The sequence below is a fragment of the Toxoplasma gondii genome, chromosome VI (assembly GCF_000006565.2).
Source record: "Toxoplasma gondii ME49 chromosome VI, whole genome shotgun sequence".
NCBI lineage: Eukaryota > Apicomplexa > Conoidasida > Eucoccidiorida > Sarcocystidae > Toxoplasma > Toxoplasma gondii.
Genome location: NC_031473.1, coordinates 906,068 through 929,126, shown reverse-complemented (window position 1 = coordinate 929,126; position 23,059 = coordinate 906,068). Strand labels below are relative to the sequence as shown.

Here is a 23,059-nt window from a genome sequence, read left to right as displayed (position 1 = left end):
CCTTTTTTCCGGTATCAAATAGATACAGCTAGTCCAGATCGGTTACGAAGGGCTATTAGATACCCTTGGTTGCGGGTTCTGAATCATAGCACAGACAACTCTAGCGGGGCATCCAGACGGGATTTCCCAAACGCGTAACGTCTGCTTCAGAAAAGGAGGCGCATTTATGCAACGACGTGACGTGAGGGGCACCAAACAGGAGGCCCCTTGACGGGAACGCGAAGTCAAGTTGAGGCCGATTCTAGTGCCTGCGGTTTTTCTGAACTGACGCACCTGTCCATTCCCCTGTACGCAGCTTCCAGCTTATTCTCCGATACTGCCGGAAACAAACGAGTTGTTCGGTAAGCCTGCTGCGGGGATAAAATATTGTGTGCTCAACGACGATGTCGGGAGAACTGCGGCTTCTACTCTAACGGACCTGCCGCAGTGTTAGAGACATTGTGTTACGTAAGCAGCGTTCAATATACTTCTACAGTCGTTGTCTAAGGAAGTCTCTCCGTCACTGATAGTCTTATGATTCGTTTTTGTGGAGTGCATTGCACCCATGGTTGCCAAATGTCTACATCTCACCGGTACCGATACTGTGCGACGACCGGGCGATTTCTGACTACCTGTTGCACACTTTCCGCATCTACTGTGTACAACTATCTTCCTAGAGGGCTGTTAGGCGAGCCATCTTCGGAGTCTTTTTCTACTGTGAGTTCAGGCGAGAAGGTGAAGAAAAAGGGACTCAAAGACGATAATGGCAATACCTCCCACAGAAGGGGACCTTGCGTCACAACCGGGAAATCAACGGCAGGTACCTGAACTTTATGGACCCAACTGCCAACCGGCATGCAATCATTACTGGTGGTATTTTTAGCAGAACGTTGCGGCCAAATGTTCTTCAGTTTGGCGGCTCGAAGTGTGTCCATGTGGTTGCTGATAATCAGCATTTCCAAGTCCTGTTCCCGTCAACGGGGTGTCTTAGCTAGTACGTGTTACATACGCTGGGTACCGTATTGGCTGATGTGAATGCTGCGCCTCATTAGTAAATTTACGCCCATCTTTTCCCGCTGCTTCGAACATATTTGGACTGCGAAAAATGTGGTTTGAATGCCGTTGGACGCCCTGGGACAGGTGACACGAACTCTCGTCATGGTTGGCTGACACGTCCCGAGTATAAGACGAGGCTTCACGGCTGCTCCCGCGCGACTTGAAGGGAAAACAGTCGCAAGACAAGATCTCAAGCAGCTTGACTAGGCCGACGCGCCGCCTCTTGCGTTACTGTTTGTTGTCGCTCTTGAGCACGTTTTGGCATTCTCAGTTTTCCCCCGTCCTCCGTCCTACTTTTCTGATCATCTTGACTGTAATTGAAGCCTGGGGACATTCCATCGCGGCGCCACATTCTGGTTTCTTGTCAACACTGTGGCTCCCATATTTTCTAAGCCTCGGCGTCTCGTCGACAGCAGTCGCTGCGTAAAAGTGTGGTCTGCCGGCAACGCCAGGCTTGTTTCAGCTCTCCTACAACTTCTTTGCGTGGCGCCTCGATCCACTCGACACACGTCGACAAAGAGATGGACTACATCAAAGAATTCCTCCAGAAGACCCTTTCTCAGTATGTGGAAGGTGCGTCACCTCACTTTCTCTGTAAATGGGGGCTAGCGGCTGGCGGTGACATCAATCGCCACATATTGGCTAGACAAGACTCGATGTCTACGAAGCGCTGTGTACGGTGTAGTTTGCTCGTACTTAAAATCATGAAAATAAGTTAATCAACTGGTTGTGAAGGTTGAAACATCCTGTAGAGTTGCGTCATCCGTCGTGCTGCAACGGTTCCCTCACGACAACCACACTGCGCGGTGACTCTTCACTAGTCGTTAAGCCCGCTGTGGCGCAAAATTGTCTCGACGGAAAAATCCCTGACAACGCTGACTCAGAAGTATAAGAACAGCCGGTGATGGGCTAGGATACTGGTATGTTTTGGCGCCTTGTGCGGAGGTGGGGGGAGGGAATGACGAACAGCGAGGCCAGTGAGGTACCATCGAGACTTAGCACCCAACACAGACTTCAGGGCGAGGTTGTGGCGCATTGCCCAAGTCGACACGGAGAGCAAATCATCTGCGGTGCTGTACAGCCTGGTGCAAAAAGTACTATTTCTGTTTTCTCTTATTCTTGCCGTACTGAGTATGATGTGGTAACGAATATGCGGCACTATTCACGCGTGATTACAAGGAAGCGGTCCAGGGATGATTGGCTCAGGGACCATGAAAATAAGGGCGAACGCGTCGCAGTGATTTATCTTTGATTATGAATATTTGAGACGTTGCACCGTTCGCTGCTGGCGCCCCTGGGCAAGATCTTCGGTGGCCTTGCACATGTGCGTCTGAGGCTCCTGACACCGCTGGTTTCATGCCGTGTTCGTCACCGTAAACACGGCGAATATATGTGATAGGGCTTCGATCCATGTATCATAAAACTACTTGTACATCCGTGCCCACATCCGTTGCATTCACGCCCCAGGATCAGCACTCTCAGAAAGAAAGCTTTCATATGGAACGACGTCAAGCTTTTGGCATGAGCTGTGCCCGAAGAGAAATATGACTGACACTTGCTCGTTCCTACGGCTCTGAGGACATATATTTTGCAGGTGTCAACGAGAAGACTCTCACTCTGGGTTTCAATGAGGGTGTGGAGATCAACAACCTCACGCTGCGAACCGACATCGTCAACCATGTGCTCCAGGTGGGGTTGGTTTGACTTCTGTTGAGTCGAATGCATTTTCAGCGACGCGCGATAAGGAGACTTTTGCCCACGCGTAGTTACAGGGAAATTGTTTCAATCGAAGGCCCCATTATGCAAACTCCTTTGTGGTTCTTCCAGTTAGCCTCGAGGACTGCTTGAGCATCTCGACCTCACCATTCCAAGCGGGTCTTTACCGCTCCGTAAACTGGTGTCGTCTGTGTCGCCGTTACATATGCAAGATGGCATAAAAACAGTTGTCAGATGTTTAACGCGTGCGGATGAATGTGTGCCGTGTCTTTTTTCCGTGATCGGCAGAACAACGGTGTGGACGCGCGGCTCGACTACGGGCGTATCGGGAAACTTCGGCTGGTATATACAGCCCTTCCTGGGATTGTAACAGTGAGCCTACTGGACCAGATGACTATCTTCAGCTGAATCTCTCTCTGATAGACTGGACATGGGGGAGCTCGCTGAGCCGTCTCTGCCGTTTCTAAACTCATCTTTTCTCGACTGGAAGATAACTTTCGCGTGTATCCTAACATTGAACAGCATTTCAGCATTCTTTACTAAAATCATCCTCACAGCGAGAAGTATGCCAAAACTTACACCGTCGCAACATCTTGTGACGAGATACCACTCTCGCTCCTGTTCATCAGATGCAAGTTGACGGATTAGACATTCGGATGAGACCGAACTTCACCGGTACTGCAATCAAAAAAATCTGCGAAACCCTTGGCGAGCTGCAGGAGGACGTGGATGAAGTTCAGATGGTTGGACTGGTCCCGAGTGCCACGCCGTACGGTATCCCTTGTCCACCTCCTATATATCCGCAGTGCGCTTTCAGTCCCCAGCAGCCAGAGGTCCACGACACCTTCTCCAGGGTGAGTCCCAGTTTCGTGGAATGAACTGAATATCAGTTCGCTGATGGGTTGTTCTGGAATATCCTCTCGTACAGGTCGATGTCCTCTGTTTTTTGGTGACTCTCGAAGAACAGATGCCTTGCCCGTGCGGGAAAAAGGGGACGCGCCCGCTTTTCTGCCGAATGAATGACTATCCGTGAACAGTTTCGGTGTTGCCCCGCATCCAGAGACTGACAAAAACACCGCAATGCCTATAGCGAGTGAAACCGATGGACGTGAGATTTTACTAAATGACATTATCCATGCAAACAGGCGGGAAAAGCACCGTTTGTCTCACAAAGCAGAGTCTGCAGCTGCAAGTTTGCATTACATCGTGCTTCTGGTGTCAACCGTTGCTTCAGAGACTGCCACCTCATAGAGTGCCTCGGCCACCTCCTGTCGTTCGGAGGGCTCGCTACGTCATGCCCAAGGCGTCGGTAGCCCAGCTTGTTGCTGTACCGGCACCCACTCCGTCGCCGCGGCTCCCGGTCGCTTCACCGACTCTTCCCAGGTGCGACCTGCAGGTGCCCTCGTTTGAAGCACCGGCTCTACCACCGCTGTGCGAGAATGTTTACGGTTTCATCGAAGGATGTTCAGACACCCTTGCCAAGATAACAACGCCGGCCCACGAGAACTTCAGTGAAGTTCCAGTATCGTCTTACCAGTGCTGCGTAAGTTTACGAGAAAGTGTCCGGAGAAGGCATATTCGAATCTGATAGGGTTTTTTATTTGGAGCGAAGCGGCGTTTATTCCTGAATGTCTCTATGTAATCACACGACAGTACTTTGTTTCCTGTGATCTAAATCTAATTTAGCTTGACCGAAACTGTTGGCCTCACAGTGAGGTCTTTGGTATGTTGTATGTCGTGCGCATCCCGGGTGCCCAGACACGAGCAACTGCGGGGAAGGGAAAAAGTGGGCTCAAACTGCGTGCATTGAGTCTAGAATTTCTCTCTAGAGTTCTTAAGAGTCGAATGTGAAAGTTTTGAACTGTATTTTGTGATGGGCGCTGTCATTCCTGTGGACGATGCCACACCGACACAGTGTCTTTTGTTTAGCTTCTGATGCCTCTGGGCCGATCCGGCGTAGATGACGCTCGCGTCCCACTAGATCAGTGGCAGGCATCAGAGCTATGAGGCTTCTTAGCGTCTCCGGGTGTGAATGTTTTCCGCAGCCGAAACCTTCGCAGGACACGCCAGTGCACCAGGCATACTTGCTTCCACCGGTAGAACAGCGTGGTTGCTTCGCTCTGCAGCGACGGCCACAGGTCATCACGGCGCCGTCACCAAGCAGTACTAAAACACAGCACGTCAGTTTCGTTTCGTGCACGCCTCGCTAACTTCGTTTTTTGATCGATGGACAACCCTGCTGTGCACCAAATCCCGAGTTATGGGACTCCGGGAAAGCAATTGGAATGCAGATTGTTTTCAATTCGTTTCCCTTTACCATCCTGAAGGGGATTTGGCGATGTTTGCGTAATGGACTGTACGTGGATGTATATGCAAATCTGTGCAATCACTTCCTTGCACGTACATGCATGAAAAGTTTATGCCAAGCTTGCATTCCCCTTTGCCTGCTTCAGTGCTTGTCATTCACTCAGATTTCTGCGTGAACTTGTGCAACATGCTTATGTTCACGTGGCGAATGCGGGGTTGTGGGGGGGTGCACATTTCTTCTGGGAATCGAAAAGATGTTTCTGTATCTCCATGCATTAAATGGCTCTTCTTCGAGCAACGAGTACCTGCAGCAGCTGCAATACTTTTGAATAACAATGTATGTACTGGCAGTATCACTTCTTCGTCATTAAGTCTCCTGGCCTCAGCCCTGCCAATGGCAGCCCGTAGAGGCGTCGCATAGTGGGATGTCGAGGACTTCATCTTGATGAAGTCCCAGGTGGTAATAGCAAGACGAGAGAGGCAACAGTGCGTACGTGGGGCAAGACGGAGATTTTCTTCCACACCAAACAACACAAAGGAACCACATGAGTATCTGGTGGTCGCTTCTTGCACAGTGTCCCCTCAACAGAGAGAAAGAAGGGATGTTGCTTCTAGAGGTTCAAGGCATCCTGTTCTGTTTGGGGGTATCGTACACTCGAGCTGGTTATCAGTAGTTTACATCTGGTGGGCAATTCAGAAGGTTCTTCAGCCTTTCCTGGAGGCAAACACACTTATCTTCTGCGCTAACGAACCGCGTTACACAGAGTCCCATTAGTACGAGCGGCAGATGGTCACAAGTGTTGAAGGGAGAGTGGTTGTCGTAGCGCGCCAAACACTCTAGTTAGCGGAGCTGTTCCGCAGCTTCAAGTCGGGAACAGCCAGACGACCGGTGCATCGTTTAGAGCATGGAATTGGCAAGATTGTGTACTCTCTTGGCGTGACGAGTCTTAAAGCTGTAAAACTGGTTGAAAATGCTTGGCAGAGCGTCGTGTGTTAACGCCGCTTACGGCTGCTGATATTTGACGGTCACGTTGTACCAGCACAATATGATGGGCTCCCATCGTTTTTTAAAGAAAAAACAGGCAGCACCACTGGGAGTGAAGAAGCATTAGGTTATATTGATCTCAACGGACGCGGAAACTCGTCTCTTTGGGCCGGAGTGGTACGGGACCTGCTCTGTCGGGCGATTTTATCCGAACGTACAAGCAAGCTTGCAGAAAAGCGAGAGGGTGAATTGCAAGGAAATAAGCGACATAATAGCTATTGTTTTCTCCGAAATGCTATGAATATATGCATTTTTATAGCATTGACATTGTGAATACGTTTCAATACCACTCATCCGTCAAGGTTGTACAAGGGAGGCGTTCTATTACGGTGACGTCTTTGTAATTGTCTCCAGTTCCTCTGGTGGCGGCGCTGCTCATCATGATGAAACATCACAGAATGTGTGTGCATGTGTGCTTCGGTTTATAATGCTTCATGACTGTCATCAAAACAATCGCGGCGTGTCTGCTGGTCTCGGAGTCTGTTCTGTACTAGACTCAGGTTGCTGCTTTGGACAACCGTTTATTACACGGTGAGTTCATCTCTTTGTCTCATTAGTCTACGGGAGACAACCACAGACGACTTGACGTACCTCTGTGTCTGACCTCGGCGCCGATTCTTTTGGCTCGCCCTGAAGACAGAACACCCTTGCTAGCAGGAATTCTGCTACTTATGACGCTGGGAATCAGGAAGCTGACAATGACCCGTGGAGGCGCTACAGCTTGTAAGTAGTACCCGTGGACTAGAACCCGATGCCATGTTCAGGGAATCCCCACCAGTGTATGCTTGTTTGTTGCTGCCGTGAAAGAGTCATACAAGACACCTACGAAGCAGCTAAGAAACGCACGTGCCAATTCCTTGGGGATGAGGAGGAATTCGTAGATACACTGTGACTCCAACTCAAGCATCTAATTAGCAGAAATGTTCAAGATCCAAAAGTCACCATATAATTTAATTACAGCGTGGCTTTCGTGGAAATATCTGGCTGCGGCGTACTCGCGGGCTATTGCGGACAAGTCGATCTCATTGAGATCTTGTAAGCCCGAAAGCGTGATCCGACAGGTAACCGGAGCGTCATCTCTTAACGGATCTCCGGTGGCTCTGTCTGCTCGGGTGAAGCTTAACAATCCATTTTGCGTCTGTACTTTTTCTTTGGAAGTTTTAGCAATTGACTCCTGGAGATCCCGTGGACCACTGGGGCCTGGAAGCTCCGACATTAAAGACGAACTTTTGCCCTGTGACGTCAGTTCGTCTGTTGCGGCACCCCCCACTTTTTGCAAACGGATTGTTCCATCCGCGCCAAAAAGTGTGTCTGGAGGACTGCTGTAAGATGGTGCACGTGCTGGTATAATACTCTGTGTTGCCGCACAGACTGCCGCCTTTATAGAGCTGCTCTTTTCACGGACGCCAGAGCGTTCTGGAGGTCTGTCCACTGGGACAGACTTGGTTTCTTTCTCCCATCTAACTTCTCTGGGGACAGTGTATACTTCTCTGCTACGGGTTTCTGGGACCGAACCAGGCAAGAGCCGGAGGAGCCGCCTTTCTACAGCGGTCACATTATGAGCAGTTTCTGGCGGGGTTGGACGTGGTAACCGCACTCCCATCGATGCTGGATAGGATGCGGCACCTGGTGGGTCTTTCTGCTCGCGGAGGGAGGACTCCGCAATTGGTGTGTCACAGAGACGTGACTCCATGCTTTTTGTCAGTTGGTTAATAACCGTCGGCGCAGCTGCCTTATTTTGAGGAAGATCCGCTTGCTTGTTCCGCTTCACAACAATGTGTGAATAGGATACGTGCCCCTGCGCGTCTCGAGACTCCGGCGCATTGAGGAAGGAGGTTGCAGAAGCGCTGTTCGGCGATGAACAGGTAGAAGTTTTGTGATTGTGTCCTCTTAGATGTGTCGATTGTGAAATCTCGTGGGTTTCGTACGCTGAATGAGTCGTCTTGTCGCTAATTCTTGACGAGCAACTTGATCTGGACCCGCTCTGCGGGTACGAGCTTGTGAGCCTGATGCAGAGTTGAACACCTTCACAGAGATGCTTCTTTGAACCATGCGGCCTCCATCATGCAATGTACCAATCCTGGTGAAATCAAAATCATTCGTCGGTAAAAACGTATACACGACACCTTCTGTTTAAGCAGTGTTGGGATCACCATCTTGTGTATTCGAGAGGACCAGGCACTCTGTCCTTCTCAACCTTTGTCACTCGCATCCGCCACCAGCGTCTCCTAAGAGGACGAACGAGCCACCTCAGCAAAGCATCATTAATTTCTGCCTCTGCAGTAACGTTTCTTGATATCGTGGTTGCCTGATAAACGACGCAATACTTCAATGTGGCCCGCCATTTCGGAGGGATTTTACCATAAATATGTCACGGCATTGCAACTGTACCAGATGGGTACAGTCACACACGTTACCAGGGTGAGACGTACATTTTAGGGTTTTCAAAATAAACTTCAGTTTCCATATGTGATGGTATGTTGAGGCAGCCTGTTTTGAACTTTAAATTCCTTAGCATCGCCTCTGCCGCTTCGACCTCGCTCTGAAGCTTTGCAACTTTGGCGACAGACACGCCTTCCCTGATCTCGTCGCCAGAAAAGCAGTCATCATACGAAAGGCGAGGATGGTTTTAAAGTTGACTGAACACCACTCGCATGCCTAGCGCCTCAGGATGTAAATGATGCAGCTGGGGACTGACAGGAATACTTCAATGTCCAGATCTGCTGTGTGCAGACATGTGTGGACAGAGGGAAGCGCAAATACTTTGTGTTCTTATTGGTTCTTTTGCAGTATGGGGGTTCTGTGTAGTAGAGATGCATGATGACTCAAGGGGAGCCGAGGCCCTGAGTTTTCCTTCTACTTGAATTGGCTAGCATGTTCAGGTTGTGTGAGCGTTTTGTGACCTTTGAACGAATGCCTGCATTGCCAGGGCAGACACTCGCTGCCCTTTACTTCGTAGCATGCCGTGCATTTTATTGTAAAGTGGTAAGAGACTGTGAAACTTACGGTCTGTGCTTGAACAGATGCTCTCTCCGTCGCAACTCTGAATCGTTATTGCCACCGGACGAGTCCGGTTTATTTGTTAAACTCTCCCCCAGTGGTTTCCTACATTGTGAACATGCCATGATGCTGTTGCGGCAGCGGTGCAAGCAATTCTCGTAAGAAGTGACAGAAGCAGGGTACTTCAGCTCGTAAGGTGGCGCAATTGCTGGGGCTTTCAGAGACAGCGGAGACATCATACAGCGCATCTGTTTAGTCCATCCACGCTCCATAACAATCATTACATCTGAAGAATATTGCGGTCATCGCTGTTGCATAGTTTTTCTCAACAGTGAACAGTTTAACGTCATAATAGAATTATTGTAAAAGTGCTGATTGTGAACTGACTGAAAGTTATAGATTATGGGACACCAACCGCTGAATTCATGTTCGCCACACTTTTCGTCCAGCCATGTATTGTGATACAGTTAATACCCTTTCTACAAACGGGGTTCGCTCAGAGCCAGTCCACTCTCGAAGGACCACCCCAGATTCCGGCGAAACCGGCAAGCCGTTCTTGTTTTGTCCCCGTTTCAGGGGCCCCACGCCGGCGGTGGCAAGGCTTTCGCTACTGACGACGTTGCATGCATGTGTAATGCGAATAGTGCCAGATGATTCGACAGAAGACCAACCATGTAACGGAAGATGCCACAAAAATCCCAGCCCAACTGCTTCGAAGGATCCGTACTTTTGGCCCGTCTGCCAGTATAACTCAACGTCACCCTACAGTTCTAATTGGGGATGCACAGCCATTTAGCACACAAAGCACGTATACTTCGGCAAAGCAGTGTTGCCTTCACCCCGCGTCCTGTTACCGTTTCTTTGCGGAACTCTCAAAGGAGAATCGTCAATTTGACAGCATTGTCTTCTCAAAAATTTTTGCAGTTTCAAAATTACGATGTTGCTGGCAGAGAACTGAGCCACTGACAACACCAGGGACTGGTACCCGTTGACAAGGTGAACCGGTGTCAGATGAAGTTACTTCACTCAGTTATATGAATGATGATGGTTATGATATTTTCACAGAACCAAACAGTAGTCTGCAATGCTCCACACCATGCCTAAACGGAATCTACTCTCCTCGTGAGTACCTGTGGTAGAACAGCCGGAACCAGACAGGGCATAGAAAAAATGGACATGATCTGGATACCTCCCCGCCAACAACTCTTGAACTGCCATTTATTCGGGTGCTTTCGTCGCTCTTCGACAGAGCTCAGGGACAAGATGGACTATCAGTTACACTGTTAGCAGGGCCATCCACAAGTAGTGACATAAACACACCACTGTGTCGCGTAAAAGCTCTACATGTGTTAGTGTTTCCCACCCGGACCTGTGATTGCGGGCTCAGGGGTCAATATGCGTCCAGCAGTGCTTGCTCTCGAGGCAGCACAACATCATGCAAAAGCCAGTGCCGGAACGCCAAGGGAGCAACACCCCACGCAGAGTATTGGTACTACGATTCCCAGTATTTTATGTGACTTGATTTGGCTTCAGTGTGCGGGCAAACTGAGTGATAAGGGTCGGACTGGCTACTCTAACGACGGTGTTATTATTGGCCCTGAACAGGCATGTCTGTACCCCAGAAGACACCTCAACAAATATATTGGAAATGATACGACACAACAATAGCTAGCCTGCATCGTGGCGACAGGTGCATTATCTGGAGATGCTACAAATGAAGGCGGCGAGATACAATTGCAGGTAATCCAATTGGTAAACAATCACCTGACGTGCTTCTATTTAGCCCTGGCAACGCGTTGCAGTTGCTCCGTCGCCTCTCTGGCTTCTCTGCTCATGCACTAACGGCGCTCCCCTGTATACGACATGCTCGCTACGACTTTAGTACGTCTACCTCATCTGTAAGAAAGCCTTTTTGTTCTAAGTATTATGAAGGCAACTTGTGAAGCCCGCACGCGGCACGACGATACTCGTAGAAGTGATTTTGTAGCACGAGAACTCCCAGGCACTGCCAGAACCATTCATTTCAGATGATAGGTGAATTCTCTCTAACTTTATTCGAAGTGTTTCCTGTCTTTCACCTATTAGCCACGCAGTTTGCCTCCTCGCAGGAAAACCACAGGACTACGCACGGGATCACGCATCGGTCATTCCTCTTCGGACTAACACCTAGAAGCAGGGCACGAGTGTTTGAAGTTGTACATGGCTCTCGACACTTCTCCAAACCAATCCAGTGGAGTGCCAAGGTCTTTGATGAAGGGTGGTCGATCACCGCATACATTTTAAAACTGATGTTAGAGTTAGAGCGTCTCATAGTACCTGACCACCGCCCCACTGTTCAGTCACCCGTCGCACCTGTAAAACCACTAGTCTCCATCCGTAAAGAGAAACGCACACTTTTGAGCACGCAAGCGCGTACCTCATAGAAATGCCGAAGCCCAGACATACACAGTCCGATTTCTTGATGGCGCCGCTCCGCACATGACGCACGTAGGCTGCTCAACGGAACTCACGCTCCCTCTGACAATTCCTCTCGACGTTCAATTGCATCTCGCTTTGCCTGCAGCTTGGCCGTAGCTTCTTGCTTCCGTCGCACCCCGTGCTGCATCCAACCAAACAGGAAATCTCCCACAACATGATGGAGTATTGACAGTTCCCGCGTAACCAGAAGGAGAAATGTAGGTATGGACGGGCATGTATGCCATCCCTAGCATGCAGTCGCATTTCGTAGCGGTCTGCCTTCGATACTCCACATGTGCACACACTGAAACGTCCAAACGCCTCTACCCAACAGCTCGTTACTGATTCTGCACCTATGAACAATGTTTTTTCTTACCCTTACCCCAGTATTCATCGCAGCATCCACGCAGCATCCACAGCTTTACCTCCTCTTTGAAAAGGTCAGAGGGATTTCGGAATCGACTATTTAACGGGCTGTAAGCACCTGCAATCGTTCAACTGAGGTTTAATACCTATGCGCTTGACGTACCTCTATTCTCTCGAGGAGTCTTTTGTGTTTCTTCCGGAGGAGTGATTTCCTCGCGTCCAGCTCATCTTGCTCACGGCGCGCTCTCCTGTTCAGCGACAACACATTGTAGCATTTTTCAAGTGATGCTCTCCTGTCTGGACCAATTCAGTCTCCCTTTGAGCATGAAAAAGAGGTTAAACACCTGCACCGATTTCTTTAGAATGCCGCGGCCGAGGCTCAATCGGCACGAAGCTTGGATGTTGCTCCGTACCTCGGTTGAAAAGGCGCCCGATCTAAAGCCATACACTTGACAGGTTTTTGGTAACCATCCCACAAAACATCAACGCACTGCCATCTCCTACACCTAGCCGCTTCCCCGCCTCAAGCCGTAACTATCTTACCCGGTCATGTTGACTGCACGCGACGTGGAAGTCTGCTCCTCCGCCGAGGCTTCGATGGCATCTCTTGGCCGCTTCGTTGAAGAACTCGCATCCGTCGACTGATCCACAACAAGGAAAAACATGTCGCACCACGGACATGTCACCATTGAAAACATTCCGTTTCAGTCCATCAAACTGGAAATGCACGTGACTCGGGACAGAGCTAAAGGAAGAAGTAAAGACTGACGGATGCCCCACTGAAAAGAAGTTACGGTCCCGACACAGCATCTACAAGCATATGGCGATTACGCTTTGAAGGTTCCACGATATCTTCGAAGCATGAGAACAAAAACTATAATACTCCTGTCTCACCAAAAGAATCACACACAGCATCCGGTCATCACACCAAATCCCCACCCGTATATCAGAGCCCATCCCGTTCTAGTCGCTCAAAACATATCGGCAACACTCTTGCGAACTGCCGAAAAGTCCCGTTACAGTTGCATCCATCGCAAGACAGCTTCCTACCTCCTCCGGGCCCTCTTCCACAGAGTTGGTCTGCGCCTCCCGTTCAACCTCGATTTGGAACGCACGCTCTTTCTCCCCTGCTTCCTCGTCTCCTGGTGAATCGTCGCCTGAAAGCAAAGCACAAGATAAGAGAAGCCATGAGTAGTATGCCGCGTACTGAAACCGAAGTCCCACTATGTGCGCCGAGTCCACATCTATCGTCCTTTTGTAAGGCTGGAGGTTGGGATGCTCTGCCACCGCTGCGTTCCACCGTGCAAAATCATTGATACGACAACGCGACCAAATGTTTGATCCGCTGAACCAGTCTGATAGGTAGCCAAAACTTGTCATCTAGCTGGCACTCAAGGCGCAACTGGATCTTGTCCCTCCATTCACCTGCCTCACGCCCCATACTCCACACTGTGTACTCACCATCATATCCATCGAGACCTCGAGTTGTATCTGATCCAAGGCCGACCGCAGCGACACCCTTGCGCTCTGCAACAAGCCGGTCGAGGACGTCTCGTTGTTTCGGCACGTAGCCTTCTTTCCTGTCATCCTACGGAATTCAGAGAGACAAAAGGCCTCCACTTTTAACGTAACTGGGACAATCTTGCCTACAACGCGCACTTTTCCCTACAGCGAAACAGTGGAGGGTGGACAGAGTTTTTCAGGATAGCGCCCTTTTCGCATGTCACACAGAACAAGGTCAGCAATAAGGAGGTAAAACTGTGCCTGTCCCCCAAGTGCGCGCCTCATACCGTCTTCAAAAACCATCTGCAGGAACCATACGTGATCCCCGAACACATCCAATGATTGATATGCCGCAGGCGGTGAAAGATGCCGGCAAGGCCTAAATCGCCGGTTCATGCAAATGACACGTTCGGCTCCTTGTCCACGCCCAAATGTGTTCGTCGTGCCTGCGTGAAATGTGTATCCACAAGGAACGACTTAAGAGTACCTCACACAAAAAGAACATGTGGACGCCCACGTCGTCTGCCACACTTACCACGAACGGCGAGAGATGAGGAGGTAAAGTCTTCCCAGGGGCATAGAGGTGAATCGGCAACTGAATTCCTGTGTTGATGCTGTCCATGACCCACTGCGGCTGCACGTAGTCGCGTTGACTGTTCTCTACTCGCAAAAAGCCTAGAGACAGAACACTCAGGAAGGCAAGCCGGCGTACATGATCGCCTCCGGAACTAACTGTGACTTCCAATCCCTGTTGCCGAACCTTCCGCACAACGGAGTTTGTTTCATTCAACATTCCGGCATACACCGAATACAGCAGAGGCGGCGACAAGCTGCAATGGGAGGCGTGTTTTTGCTAACAGCACGCCGCGATCGGAACAACTTCTCGAAAATTCGAATGAGGAAAACAACACGGAGTCACAACATGCCCACCCACAAAACACGCGACTCACATTCGAGAGGACGATCAACAACATGATGGGTAATGTCCGCGTGGTCTTCCGAAAACGGCGACTCCGGGCCTTGCCAGCCGACCTTCCCTCCGCAGCTTCGAATCATGAAAGAAAATGGCAGAAGAGGCACCTCTCTGTAGGCAGCAGACAAACAAGACATCTCCAAATGAAGCTCGAAGGAGCCACCGCACGCAGATTGCTCGCGTGGACAATTTTCTAAGTCACGGACAGTATTAAACGGTAAAAATACCTATCAGGGATCTACTTGTCGCGCAGACGCTGGAATTATCTAGGTAACGGGTGATAGAGAACGCAGTCCAGCAATGAGACAAGTCATCTGTTCGAGAACTTAACCGGATGCGCTGCCCAGAGCTTGAGTTCCTATTCGCAGTTGTTGTTGCCTTGCGGCCATCAGTCTTTCCACTGCGTTATTATTCCAGATGTGGCATGACTTCCAGGTATGCAAAAAGTGGCGAAAATGACCCATCCACGGGTATACTCGGTCAAAGTATGATTAGACTTGTTATGAACATCACGACAGGCAAGGAACCCCGAATTTCCCCTCTTGGCTCAGAATGGAAGGACTTGCTCACCTGCCTAGGAAGATGACGCAGCCGTCGAACAGTTGCTGTACGGGATGTGGGTGGACGCCGCATGCCGACGCCGTCCCGTCTCCGTGATCTGCTTCAGCCGGTTCCTTTTTTCCTGCAACCTTTCCACGAACGTCCGCTTCTCCCTCTTCACGCACTTTTTTATGCTTCTTTTCGCTGCTTTCCTCAGTTGATTCCGCCTCCTCAGTGTCTTCTTCTTCATCCGCCCCTTCTTCATCACCATCTTCTCCGTCCACCTCTTCTTCGCCTTCGCCCTCGCTGTCACTACCATGCTGAGCTTCCTCCTCCAGTTCCTCGTCATCACTTTCTGCCTCGTCGGTAGGCTCGCTGTCTTCTTCCGTTTCGTCCTCTTCACTCTTGCTGCGCCCTGTTGGCTCGCTCTCACTGTTCTGCCCCTTCGTTTCGCCTGCACCCCCCACAACTGATTCTTCCTTGCTCTTCCCTGCACTCGTCTTTTCCAAATTCTCCTCGAAGTCTCTCCGTTGTGCATTCTGGATTCGCCTGGCTTGTAGAATTGGGAACCGCCATCCGGCCAGTCCCCAGGGTCCATCTCCGTGGAATCCCTCTTGCTGACGGGGGACTCGACCCGCTGCAAGAGCTTTAACTGCAGCCTCTTCGTTCTTCTGGATGCGTCGTCTCCTTCGAACGGATTCCCGTTTCGTCGCCGTCGGAGGATATGCGAGGCCCGCCAGAAGAAAGAGCTTGAAAACCACTAGATGCAAAGTTGTGGAGTACAGCTCGAAGAATGTTGACAAGACACGGAAGTCGACTTCGTCTGGAAGTTCCTGCAAGAAGCATGGAAGGGGATGTGCATGCTTGAGCCAGCCGTCAGTCGACAGATCTCACAGGCTGCCCAATCTTTACGGCCGATGCCTCCCATATAGCATTCCACGCAGTTACACTTGCCGCAGTTCAACTTCCTATCCGGTTTCAGTCTCACTCCCTCTTGCTCTTTAGTCCACTGACGTTGAATTTGCATTGCGGGAGTCACAAACTTACTTGTTTGAACTGGTGCGGCATCAAAAAGGTGACTGCGTGTCCAAGAAATTGGACCTCAAAGTAATAGCCCTTGATAGACGCGAAAACACGACGGAGAGCGCGTTGCTGCGTCGCGACGACCAAAAACTCATCGAGCAGTTGTCCTGCCTTCACACAATACTCCGCATTTACTCCCCGACTGTTCTCCGCTGGCAGCACTGCAAAACAGGCACACACACGAGAACGCCTGCCTTGGTCTAGAAGCACGGTCGTCAGGATCATTGTAACCGTCCCATACGATGCTGCCGGAGCATCAATGGCGAATACGAAGCCTTGAAAGGTCGTCTTGTCTGCAGAGATGAAAGCAGCCTTTCTACTACGAGTGAACCTGCCGCGGCCGTTGTCTAACTTGCCGATGGCCCTCTGTGAAGCAAAGACAGCCGTCACGGTCGAATCGCCTGGCAATTAAGCATACGACACATAGATCCGGAGAACACTGACAGTTCCTCCATACGCTTTCTTGCTAACGCTTACTTGCGAAAATGCAAATAGTGCTGAGAGCATCGTCCAGATCCGCCACAGCGTCACTGAGCGTGGGAAATCGTTCGCGAACAATGTGATGGAGCCTAACGGCTGGCTTCGATCGAGCGTATCTCTTTGCCAACTGCTTCTCCTTCCTTCCCAGTGCGCGGCGAACCTTCTTGTCTGTAGCTTTGATTTGTCTGAAGGTGTCCAATAACGGCTCGTGAGCTATGTGGAGAACGTCTTTCGTGTGGTAGTAGATTTTATCCTTTCCCTTTTTCTTCTTCTTTGGGTCCCGAGGATAGATGCCTTTCAAGATGCAGAGTCTCCGAAAACCCGCGAGAGGCAGCTGCAGGGTAAATCAAGAGGGAGCTCTGCAACGAGAAAAAAATGTCGGCCTTGCCCGCGATCCAACGCAGCACATGCACATAAACTTGAGACCATGTTATTACTGTCCTGGAGATCGCCACGATGAGGCATCCACTTATCAGCCATCTCACCACTCGTTACTGAAGGGCCGGGGAACAAACCAGCTCACTGGAGATGGACAGGGTTCTCAAATGAAGCTCACCAAACTGGAAAAGTTTAAGCTGAACCGAGACGTACCTGCAATTTCTTCAAGGCTTGGCCCCGAGTCATGTACTGCGCGGCCTCCCCGCTTGTCCCCGCCTTTATCTTCTTCGCCATGGTGCGTGGCCGTCTGATGAAGAGCGAGGTTCTCGGATGATTGGCAACCGTGGCTGTCCAATGTATGTACTTTCGAGTAACAACTACGCAGTCATAACGTTAAACGGGAAGTTGCTGTCACTCGGCAGTTCACAACCAGTTCGCTCTTTCGTCCAAATGTATCGCCGAGTGCCTTCAGCGCCGCCACCTGTGTCAGTCAGACGAGTATGAGTAGCACACAAACAGTACAGAAAAGCTGTGGGCCGATATATGGATTAGAGGAAAAGGCAGCTGATCAGCGGTTCTTTCAGCTGTAAATCCTACTTAACGGGAGATGAAGTGTTGACCGTGAGTTGAGTGGACCCTCGGCAGTCCACTGGAGGAAGCCGAAGCGGTGTCAACACTAACAGACGGGCTGCCTGCAAAGGATGAAGCAGGTTCATGTAGAAAAATGTAAAGAGTGAGGAAGAATAAAGACACGGGGCATGAACTTCCGTTTTCCAATGTTATTTTCAGCCCCACACGTTCACAGACCCGAGAAATCGAGCGAGTTTACATGCGAACGACCACAGAGTGGCTGCATGCGGGGACGTGCATGCACTGTCGAGAGAGACTTGTGACCGTCTGGTCTCCAGAGCCTCGACAGACAGATCAGGTAGTCATTAGTCTTCTTTGGATCTCGTTCCCCTTCTTCCCCTCCTGCTTTTTTGCCAACTTTAATGTGTACCAGAGGGAAGCTTGAACCACAGCTCTCGGTAAGCATCAAACGGACTCAGGAGTCAACGCTGCAGATAAAAAATGCCCTGATATAGGGGACCCAGGCGTGGCTCCGAGTACGCTCCCCAAAAGAGCTAGCGACCTCCGAAACAAGCACTTTTGACTATTGCGTTTCATATCCAGTGTGGCTAGACCCTCTCTGTCTCTCTGGAAAGTTGCGTACATCAGTTCGTAACTTCCTCACCGCCAGTGCTCCCTGCTGGTTTGGATCTAGCTGCCGCCAGCACACGAAAAGTGGCAGACGGATTGCGCTGTATTCGTTTGTGATTCACTATTAAAGACAATTTTAGAGTTGCTGCCGTCCATTTTCTACATGTATCTTATTGATTAGAAGGCCCTCCACAGGCCGTGCAGAGCCCTCCTCAAACTCAGATATGAAACTGGTTGTGCCCTTTCCACAGGGGTGCGACTGCACTTGATTGGCGTGGCGCAGTCTGTGGTGTTGCAAGCACACGCGTATGTAGTCATTGGTTTATACGAAAGGAAAACTCGCTCTGTCTCAGTCAATCAGCGTCAAATAGACCATGATTGACGAACAGTCTTATTTTGTACATCGGGGCATCATATGTACGAATGAGAACTTCTCAGCGATTGGCGTTCTCAAGGTCAACATGCGCGTAGGGTTTACAAAGAACAGTGTGGTATAGCAACAACTGGAAGCTTTCTGCACTGACATCTGTGCTATGGCTCATCGTTGATCCAAGTGGTGTGTGAGCTGTGCCGCTTGCCGGATACGCAAAAACATGACGCAACAACGTTTCTTTCGCCGCCAGTTTTTCTTCTCGGAAACGCGCTTTGTGACTCGATGGGTTCGTCCTCCTTTGAAGGAATTGAATTTACGGCCGTTCATGATGGAGATATCCCCAAAGCCAACGTCTCACAAGTGTTTTTTCGTCACTCAAAAGAGTTGGATTGACACAGAGAACCTCCTCTTCAGGCCTCTTCAGATTGGTTTCACCTACAAAACACGTTCAGAAAACAGGCATACAAAGAGAAGACATCGCCCACTACATCGACTCAATTGAGGGAGAAGATCTGAATCTGCAGAGCAAAAAAGTGCAGTTCCAGTTTTTCCGATTTGTTTTTGAATTCTGGATATGTTCTATGACATAGAGCGCATGTTTGATGACGCTGTTCACGTACACTAACTTGTCAACTACCTCATGATCTTTTGTAAACTTACTTTCACGATGGCTGGGAAAAAGCGGATTGCTTGAGTTGCTTCACCCGGAGGAACCAAGTGCCACCTGGTCCGACTGTACGTAAGTCGTGATATCTGTAATGCATCCTGCGCAGTATGCCCGGAACTTTCTACACCAGCGGAAGACTGCTGAGGGACTGGTATGTCATCATCATTGATGTACGCGAATGGATAAGGTCTGCGTTCGAAATCCTGCACACAGAAAAGCATACGAATGGTCACAACTGACTGTACATCAGTTAGGCCACGCGGATAACGCCGAGTGCTCGGTTACGCGACGGGTTTTGTTGTCAGAGCACTCATGAAGAGTAGTTGACGAGGTGGTGGTTCTTATTGGCATTCGGTTGTAGCCGAACTAGGCTGGTGCATAACTAGTCATATATTCACGAATTCCTTGAGCAGCGTCGGTCCCGGCAACTGGATTTCTTAAAAAACAGTGGAATCTCCCATATCGGCAACTACTGTACCCTTCTCGTTTTGACAGCAGCAGTAGCATCAGTCCTAAAGTCCTTACACGGGCATTAGACTCATGGGGAAAAATCGCAGCCCAAGGGAGTTGTCCAGAAGCGCCGTCAGCATCCGGTAGTGAGCAAATAAGAAAAATATTCGTGATTCGCAAGCCATCCTCCAACATTACAAGTTCGTCGGAAACCTCTTTGATGTAAACGGGAGCTCCGTACGCATCCACGCCATTGTACAAGTAGATGCCATCGAAAAGGTCCGGGCGTGTTTTGTCCATGTTTTGCGAGCATTCGAGGTAAGAACGGCAAGAGAGTTCAAAACCCCACACAAACAGCCTTTCTGCATCCACAACAAAAATGGTACACAGACTCACATAACATATCTTCTTGAATAATATTCTGCCAGAAGCGGCAATGTGATATAACTGCAGTGACACTAGTTCCTTTTTTTATCGAGCAGCACATGCGTGAGCCCGAAATCCGGAAGCTCAGCTCGTGCGATATTGAAAGCTAACTTGTTTATGCACACGTTGTCCCAATAGAAGGTCGTTAGTCCACTCAGTAAGAAATAATACGAGGTTTCATACCAGGAAACGTCGCTTTCTCCCATGCGTCTTTGGCGATGTTGCCCAAGTCGTATGGTGGCATCGGTATTTCTATTACCATGATCTTGCACGTATCCAGCGACTCTGGTGTACGCTTTTCCACCAAACGGCAATCATCAGTTCGCGAGGGATCCGTCCTACACGAAGGGCAGTCAGAATACCTCGAAAAAGACGAAGAACCATTATGGGCGAAAACATGTTCCCTGTTGCAGACATGATTCTTCACTTTCCCTTAGAAATATGTCTTTATAAGTAGACACGAAGCTGCGCAGTTTGGCCGTTCGTTGTTTCATCAAGTTCCGTGAAGAAAGACGTAGCCACCAAAGTAAACAAGGCCCCAAATAAATATACACACAAGTCCGCACATAGACATACATATCCCTGTTCATATGCGTTATGATATAGATGATCACACGAACATACAGAAATATACAGTCCGCAGGACTTCGGTGCTGCTAGCAGATGAATATGCTGAAAACAAGCAGCTTCTGCCGCCATTCAGCGGCGCACATGTGTGCGGCCTCTGGATAGGACTGTTACCAGTTGTCCCATCACGGGGTCAAGCACAGTTCGTAGCTTACAGAGCATCGAGATGGAGCGGAGACCAGCGAGAAGCCGTTTGCGTTGAGTCCGCAGCCAGCGCCTTGTCGAGACTGTCTAGCGAGCCCTTGAGATCCCCATCAAGTGCCCAAAGGAACGTCGTCACTGGAGAAATCACTGATGCCAAAAAGTGCGTGGGAAGCATTGGCTCTTCGGTTTGCTCTACCTGCGTTGCTCCATCGTTTGGGTCTGAGACACCGGCAGCGCCAGTCCTGAGGTCGCCTCCAGCCTTTCCAGTGGCAACTGCCTGCTCACATTGCAAAAGATATTAGAAGGGAGAAATGGGTACGGCATTACGCCGGCCATTAACGGGGGTCAGAAATACGTTGGGTCTACCTCTAGTTGCGCTATCCCATTTGACAGAACGCTGAGAACCTTGAATAAAGGCCACTCTTCAGCAATTTCCGGAAGATCCCGGGTCAGTTCACGGAGACTGGTACACTCTAGACCGCGCAATTTGCAATAATCATGAGTCTGCTTGTCGATCAACACCACTGCATCCTCCATGGCTTCATTCAGGGGCATGCCCGCGTCGACGAACTTCTTCAAGGCGATGAACAGCTGATTCGTCGCATTCTCATTCACAGACCCAACACCAAATGCACCACCACTGCTGGGCTGTGAATACCCATATTCAGCCAACGGTCGAGTGGGCGGGATAGACCCAGAGCCTTGCTGTGGCGGTTCCTGTAGGTGGGTCAAGTGTGGCGCTATAGCACCGAGCATTGAACAGTGGATATCGGAGAACCACTTCTGGTGGTCTTCGTTTGCGTGGTGAAGCAGCGACATAATATGTGTCTTGTCCGAAGACGCTCGTCCTGTCTCGAGCGTAGCCTGAGAGTACCGCGGCATACCGCTGAGCAAATATGGTAAAGCGGCAAGTAAGCATGGAGGCTGCTCCACTGGCAATGTCCCACCGGGGAGGCGGCTCTGAATGTTTCGATACAGTGTGGTCAGGTGGCCGGGGACGAGAGAGTCAGAGAGTGTATTGGGGCCAGTATTTTCGTCGCCCGTAGGGCCACTGCGGTAAATATGAGAGGGACTCATACTTTGGGGCAATATCAAAAAACTGCCCTCCCTGCGTACTCCGGTCCATGGCATTTTGCCTTCTCCGAGAGGATGACGAGCCAGCACGGGCAGCATCGTGGATTGCAGTTCATTGCTCCATGTGGTTTCTTGAAGCGAGACAGGATTGGAAGGCACATACGCTGACCAAACATGGTCCGAAAAAGCAAACCCCGGGTGCACATCGCGAGATGCCCTCATGGATGATGCTGTGCATGTGGCGAACGAGCTCGAGACCATTAAAACGATGAGCACGATATTCAGCCAGACCGCTGGTGTAGATGTCCTTGCCCGTGTACGATGTTCGGAATCCGCAGGTGTCATTTTGCGGACACCACCTCTGAATGAAGAGTGGGAGACGGCAAGCTTGCAAGGCTGGATGCGGTTTAGAAGTCATTTACTGAGCCATGGTGTGAATAACCGATGGACTGCAGTTCATAGTCTGCAGGTGTGCCAGTCAGTCAAAACAAAAAGCCCGAGCTGCGGAGGCCGGATACGTTCATCTCAGTAGACTTTACGCCCACTGTTTTCCCCTGACAGATACTGTACAAAGAAAGAATGGTGATATTTATGTGATTGAAATGACGACTGACCACAAATTACAAGCAACAGGCTCAACGGTCTGGCGCAGCAGGGGCACACACAGCTCCGCAGGTGACCACGAAAAGAACCGTTAAAATGGTGCCACTGGTGACTCACGGTGGTCTTACGATTTTCTTATAACAGCTGTACAATTCCCTCCAAATAACGTGCAACAGGGCAGCAGAGACAAAGGAAACTTCGTCGTCACGAACATGAACATGTGGAAACAAAGGAACACAAATGCCGGGTGCACTGCAGCAGGTTCCTGTCGAGTGATCCAGGATACTGGCTAGCGGCGGCGGCCGGCCCCAAACGTCCAGCTCGCACTGTTTACGGGGTAGGATGGGCAAAACTCGGGAGCTCTAGCGTTAGTAAGGAAGAAGTCACATTATCTGTTAAGCGCGCGCAGAGCTGACCTCCACCTCCTCATCTGTGAACACAGTGGAAAAAGAACAAGTCAGGGATAGCGGTAATCGGCTTGCAGAGACATATCGCCTGTGACTCTGTAAAGCAGTGAACACACAGTCACCTCATTCGCGCAGTGTCCAACGATGGCCACCTTACATAAATCGACGCTCCCCCCCCGACAGCCGTTGCGGGCAGACTGTTGCT

The 23,059-nt window shown here is 50.2% G+C and overlaps 4 protein-coding genes across 4 annotated transcripts; 1 reads left to right on the top strand and 3 right to left on the bottom strand.

Moving 5' to 3' along the window:
* Positions 1 to 1,115: 1,115 nt before the first annotated feature.
* TGME49_239800 (hypothetical protein) lies at positions 1,116 to 6,609 on the top strand. Its single transcript, XM_018780572.1, has 6 exons — positions 1,116 to 1,608; positions 2,630 to 2,724; positions 3,040 to 3,123; positions 3,381 to 3,605; positions 3,986 to 4,294; positions 4,797 to 6,609. The coding sequence occupies exons 1-6, from the start codon at positions 1,557 to 1,559 to the stop codon at positions 4,959 to 4,961; spliced, it is 930 nt and encodes a 309-aa protein (XP_018637644.1). The 5' UTR covers positions 1,116 to 1,556; the 3' UTR covers positions 4,962 to 6,609.
* TGME49_239795 (hypothetical protein) lies at positions 6,192 to 10,950 on the bottom strand. Its single transcript, XM_018780571.1, has 2 exons — positions 7,099 to 10,950; positions 6,192 to 6,898 (listed from the first exon to the last, which is right to left on the bottom strand). Exons 1-2 carry the CDS (start codon positions 7,794 to 7,796, stop codon positions 6,769 to 6,771), a joined length of 828 nt encoding a protein of 275 aa, XP_018637645.1. The 5' UTR covers positions 7,797 to 10,950; the 3' UTR covers positions 6,192 to 6,768.
* A 180-nt stretch (positions 10,951 to 11,130) lies between these two features.
* On the bottom strand, positions 11,131 to 17,646 carry TGME49_239790 (BRCA1 C Terminus (BRCT) domain-containing protein). Its single transcript, XM_002366577.1, has 11 exons — positions 17,097 to 17,646; positions 16,503 to 16,839; positions 15,990 to 16,186; positions 14,973 to 15,775; positions 14,380 to 14,513; positions 13,965 to 14,104; positions 13,388 to 13,514; positions 12,977 to 13,083; positions 12,470 to 12,567; positions 12,090 to 12,174; positions 11,131 to 11,702 (listed from the first exon to the last, which is right to left on the bottom strand). Exons 1-11 carry the CDS (start codon positions 17,175 to 17,177, stop codon positions 11,610 to 11,612), a joined length of 2,202 nt encoding a protein of 733 aa, XP_002366618.1. The 5' UTR covers positions 17,178 to 17,646; the 3' UTR covers positions 11,131 to 11,609.
* A 668-nt stretch (positions 17,647 to 18,314) lies between these two features.
* On the bottom strand, positions 18,315 to 22,988 carry TGME49_239780 (hypothetical protein). Its single transcript, XM_018780570.1, has 6 exons — positions 21,887 to 22,988; positions 20,782 to 21,047; positions 20,183 to 20,337; positions 19,649 to 19,935; positions 19,117 to 19,326; positions 18,315 to 18,891 (listed from the first exon to the last, which is right to left on the bottom strand). Exons 1-6 carry the CDS (start codon positions 22,187 to 22,189, stop codon positions 18,877 to 18,879), a joined length of 1,236 nt encoding a protein of 411 aa, XP_018637646.1. The 5' UTR covers positions 22,190 to 22,988; the 3' UTR covers positions 18,315 to 18,876.
* Between the last annotated feature and the right edge of the window lie 71 nt (positions 22,989 to 23,059).

Bases quoted from the DNA above. Each gene is read 5' to 3' on its own strand.
- TGME49_239795 (XM_018780571.1), bottom strand. From the start codon at position 7,796: ATGGAGTCACGTCTCTGTGACACACCAATTGCGGAGTCCTCCCTCCGC. The intron at 6,899-7,098 runs GTACGCCGCAGC...CTTTCACGGCAG, and splicing joins TTGTCCGCAATAGCCCGCGA to CAACAAACAAGCATACACTG.
- TGME49_239790 (XM_002366577.1), bottom strand. From the start codon at position 17,177: ATGGCGAAGAAGATAAAGGCGGGGACAAGCGGGGAGGCCGCGCAGTAC. The intron at 16,840-17,096 runs GTACGTCTCGGT...TTTACCCTGCAG, and splicing joins AAGCCTTGAAGAAATTGCAG to CTGCCTCTCGCGGGTTTTCG. The intron at 12,175-12,469 runs GTAAGATAGTTA...GTCGCTGAACAG, and splicing joins CGTGCAGTCAACATGACCGG to GAGAGCGCGCCGTGAGCAAG.
- TGME49_239800 (XM_018780572.1), top strand. From the start codon at position 1,557: ATGGACTACATCAAAGAATTCCTCCAGAAGACCCTTTCTCAGTATGTG. The intron at 1,609-2,629 runs GTGCGTCACCTC...TATATTTTGCAG, and splicing joins CCTTTCTCAGTATGTGGAAG to GTGTCAACGAGAAGACTCTC. The intron at 2,725-3,039 runs GTGGGGTTGGTT...CGTGATCGGCAG, and splicing joins TCGTCAACCATGTGCTCCAG to AACAACGGTGTGGACGCGCG.
- TGME49_239780 (XM_018780570.1), bottom strand. From the start codon at position 22,189: ATGACACCTGCGGATTCCGAACATCGTACACGGGCAAGGACATCTACA. The intron at 20,338-20,781 runs GTAAGCTACGAA...CCCTTCGTGTAG, and splicing joins CCGCTCCATCTCGATGCTCT to GACGGATCCCTCGCGAACTG. The intron at 19,936-20,182 runs GTATGAAACCTC...TTGTGGATGCAG, and splicing joins GGAGAAAGCGACGTTTCCTG to AAAGGCTGTTTGTGTGGGGT.